General features: G+C 42.9%; 2 protein-coding genes across 2 annotated transcripts in view; both read right to left on the bottom strand.

Moving 5' to 3' along the window:
* The window catches only part of LOC143280210 (uncharacterized), a 6,899-nt gene extending 6,067 nt beyond the window's left edge, over positions 1–832 (bottom strand). The window contains exon 1 of the mRNA XM_076584842.1: positions 745–832. Coding sequence (XP_076440957.1) covers positions 745–832 — 88 coding nt within the window. The remainder of the gene's footprint in view (positions 1–744) is intronic.
* Positions 1–4,080, bottom strand: part of LOC143280235 (uncharacterized) — a 20,534-nt gene extending 16,454 nt beyond the window's left edge. Inside the window, exon 1 of the mRNA XM_076584868.1 lies at positions 3,991–4,080. Within this exon, the coding sequence (XP_076440983.1) occupies positions 3,991–4,006 (16 nt within the window). The 5' untranslated portion in view covers positions 4,007–4,080. The remainder of the gene's footprint in view (positions 1–3,990) is intronic.
* Between the last annotated feature and the right edge of the window lie 281 nt (positions 4,081–4,361).

Raw genomic sequence — 4,361 nt, 5'->3', positions numbered from 1 at the left:
CTGAAGAATCATAAGGTCTGTCGCGTGCTGAACTGTAACGACCTGGAGAATCATAAGGTCTGTCGTTTGCTGAACTGTAACGACCTGAAGAACGCGAAGAGAAGAAAGATCGCGGAAAAAGCCAGAAATAGCTTATGTTTGACTGGTTCTTGGAAATAGATATTCATGAAAGTTTTAGAAAAATGTCGAAGCAGACGTTAAATTGTGAAATGCAACCGTTAAGAACGCTTCGAAGTGGGGCGGTATACGAATTACACGCTGTTCGCAATTACTCTTACCCACCCTAATGTCTAGACAAGCTTTCTTACAAAGCAGCATTTTTATACCAAAGTGAAAGAATGATGGACTTTCACTGCAAGTGATATCTGATAATACATTACAATAATTAGGTACTCCTCTCGCATGACGCTGTATCCGGAGAGAAGACTCCTCGGGAATGGATCTAAAACGGTATAACGATGTCCATTATATCCGGAGTTTGGTGCTCCTGAGACGGGAAAAAATGGCCGGTATAAGCGATGTCCGGTGCAGTCGATGTCCGGTATAGCCGATGAATTTTTAGTCAGGTCAAAGAAGGCCTTTGGTCGGGACATGTTTTACTGTGACGATATAAGCTATGTCTGGTACAAGTGATTGGTATACGCGGAGCGTACTATATAGATACATGGATATGGATAGATAGGGGTGTGTGTGTGTGTGTGTATCCGCGAGCGCTTGAGCGCAAAGATAATAAATGAGACTTACCAAGAGCTGTGTTCAAACTTCTGATTTTCCAGTACTGTCCCATCACAGGATCGACCAGAGATAACACGCTGTGAGTCTTACTGGCCATGATGAACACAAGGTATCCAAGGTCTGCCAGGGACAGACTGATGCGCGCGCACACACACACACACACACACACACACACACACACACGCACGCACGCACGCACGCACGCACATAAAGAGAGAGGTAGGTCTGACTGGGACAGGCTTAACAACAACTGAAATGAAAAGAGATTGAAAGAGATGTATTTTGGGGAGAGGGGTCTGGCGGGTAGAGAGGTGGAAAGAAAAAGTGCTTAGTAGATGTACAGACTGCTAGTCACATACACACACACACACCATTGAAATTAAGCTATGTTTGAAATCACAAGAAGCTGGACGTCTTATTCTTTCTGAAACCGCTCAGATTCAAACCATTGGTAAAGAAATATCATCCGCATTGAATTAATATGTCTGGCACAATGCTACCTGTTTTTTGTTTGTTTTGGTGTGTGTGTGTGTGTGTGTGTGTGTGTGTGTGTGATCTTTAATGTGAATTAGTTTGAACATAGTGTTCACACGATAACAGCAATCGTTTCCCACAAACTACACCTGCACTACCTGAACAGACACAGGTTGACACGATCAGCCAGTCCCTGACTTCCGAAGACAGCCATGTTGATGACGTTAGTGATGACGCCAGTCATGACGAGCACAGGCAGAACACCAATATTGATGACGTTTTCCACAACTTTCAAGACGTCTGTGGTGACGAGCCCTGCAAGGTCTCCATGTGTGGGGTGAGGGCGAAGTTTGTCACCGTCATGGAAAAGCTGCCCTGTCACTGGTGAAGCAATGTTGAAACCACTTGTGGTGTCACGTGTCGCTGCGGCTTCAGCTATTGAATATGTGAGAAAGATAAAAAATAAATAATAATAATAAAATAAAATAAACGCTCAGCTTGTATCACTGACATAAGCTTACAGCTGGGCTAACAGCAAAGTGAGAGCTTTACTATCAGTGGCTTATCCACGGCAATGGGAAGTCAATCACAGCTTAGTCTTTTGTGAAGGACTATGACTGTCAAACTAGGAAGCAAAATTACATGGGCTCTTAGTGCTGCAGCCTTGGGGTCTTGTTGGCCTTTGGGAACCATCCCAACACCGTCTGTCATAAAACCCTCTTCGCCGAGAGAGAGGGGGTGTAACCTGGGCAAGACACTCTCCACTATAATAAAACTCTGGCCCAGATAGTCGGGACAGTAGTTGCTTCCTCTGCTCTTCTGATGACACGACTACCATACATACCTATGAAGAGCCCGCTTGAGAACGGAAAAGTCCGATATTACCAACCCTTGACTTCAGTGGTTAGCGCAGTGGACTGACGACTGGAAGGTCATAGGATCCCCAAGTGTTGGGTTTTTTCTTTCTTGAAGGAAGGGCAGTCTCTCAAGACGTGGGCAATGCCGAAACAGTAAACTGGTTAAAGAACAAATGTGGTCACAGGAGTTTCAGCAGCTAACGTGGCATCTTCTTTCTGAGTTGTAGTCGAAAAGCTTTTCGCAACAGTCCTTTTCAGACTACATTTTACCCAGAATCAAGGAATGGCTTTATCTGATGAGATTTATTTTCTTTTGGTCGGACAGCTGCAGGAGAAATGCCATGAAGGGAGGAAACCTCTACACTTGATATTTGTCAGCAGATAGTTCAATCTTCTAGAAAAAAAAAAGACTGTCATCCAGATTATTGAGTTTGATTACCTCAGATAACTGCAACATGCAGGGCACTGTTTACTTCAATGGCTAAACGTTGATTCCTACAGAATTGTCAGCAGGATAAAGCAGGGCTGAATTTTGGCACCCACATTATTTGGCATTGCCGTCTCCCTGCTCTTCTACAACTTTGATACATCCTCAAAACGTGTTTAATTGTACACTAGATCAGACAGCAAGCTCTTCAAAGTCAGCCACATACTCATCCTTTCTGAGTTATAATGAAAAATGAAAACAACAAAAACATGTACAGCTATCTAATATATTAGCCAAAGTATCATTTTACTTAAAATCAGGAAAGTAGTTCCGACTGTTGTTGTTTAGAAATCAAATGAACTTGACCAGATTCTTCTGCTTGTGGTGTGGAGTCCAGAGAATGATGACATTCATTTTCACGCAAATGGATCACATAGGTATCAGTCCAAAACAGATTTTGTATTCCATGACTTGATAATACAAAGTATTTCAAGAGATAAGCGTTCGTTATTCAGACAATAGACTATTTTTTCAGGTCTGTACTTTATTCGGATGAGACGATAAACCGAGGTCCCTAGTGCAGCATGCACGCGAAGAACGCACGGCAACAAAAGGGTTGTCCCTGGAAATTCTGTAGAAAAATCAACTTTGATTGGAAAACAAATACAGAAAAAAAGAAGAAAACAGATGGCACTGTGACTGAAGCGACGCGCTATCCCTGGGGAGGGAGCAGCCCGATTGTCACACACAGGAATCCGTTGTGACAAAAGAGGAGAACAATAAAATACAATACATTACAAAGCAGTACAATACAACCAGTAAACACAATACAAAGCAATACGATGCATCAATACATACTCATTTGAAGAATAAGTCAATTTAAATAAATACATATCGTATTCCGATTTTTCAGGGGGTTGTAACGTTTTATGTTGTAGCGAGTATCTGCACTCGCAAAGGTCTTGAGTAGGCACCAAGAAATACATTTCATTTCAACACGTCCTCACAGGTTTTTTTTCTTTCCATTAGTGACATACGCATCGCATTTGTGCTACGGCTCTTATTCATCGCATGTTAAAATAAACGTACCCGTTTTATATTTGAATATCGGAAAATTTAGGTGTGGGGAATAGACGATGTTAAAAAATAAACCAGTTCTTTCTTTGAATTAACGTCATTTCGCTTTGAGTAATACTGGACGTGCCTCTGTGTGTGTGTGTGTGTGTGTGTGTGTGTGGTGGGGATGGTGGTTAAAGGGGGGTAAGAAAAAGAAAAAGAAAGAACAGACTGGAATAACGGAATCAACAATCGGTGAACATCTGTGTAACAGCAATTGACAACAGTAACCAAAACAAAAATGAAGAATAAAAATATATGTAGGCCGCATCATAGAAACACACCGTATTGGACAATGAAACAGGCATTCAGTAATTCCGAAAAACATTAGATGTTTGAACATAAGACAGACTCATGGTGAACTGTCCCAGTAATTCTTACCACCTGTCCCCGCCATGTCACGGCCCAGACAGTCAGCTCAGAGCAAGCAGCGAAAGCGATGCTCGTTTAACTGGCTCTGTTACCGTTCGGTTGGTGTGTATTCTCACTGTGGCCGAAAGACATTTTTTTCTGCTGGTTAATAAAGCAGCTTCTTCTCGTCCGTACTGGAAACAGGGAGAAGGGGGGGACAATCAAATTATAATTACTGGGTGGAGCAGAGTGCGTTTTGGCGCGCGCGCGCGTGTGTGTGTGTGTGTGTGTGTGCACGCGCATGCATGTGTGCATATGGTATGCATGTATGTATGTGCTCACACACCGCGTGCATGTGCCAGTGTGTGTGTATGTGCGTGTGTGTGTGCGTGCGTGCGTGT

This window comes from Babylonia areolata, chromosome 3 (assembly GCF_041734735.1).
Source record: "Babylonia areolata isolate BAREFJ2019XMU chromosome 3, ASM4173473v1, whole genome shotgun sequence".
Taxonomy (NCBI): domain Eukaryota; kingdom Metazoa; phylum Mollusca; class Gastropoda; order Neogastropoda; family Buccinidae; genus Babylonia; species Babylonia areolata.
The sequence above is the reverse complement of the archived record's forward strand: the minus strand, read 5'-3'. Positions and strand labels throughout refer to the sequence as shown.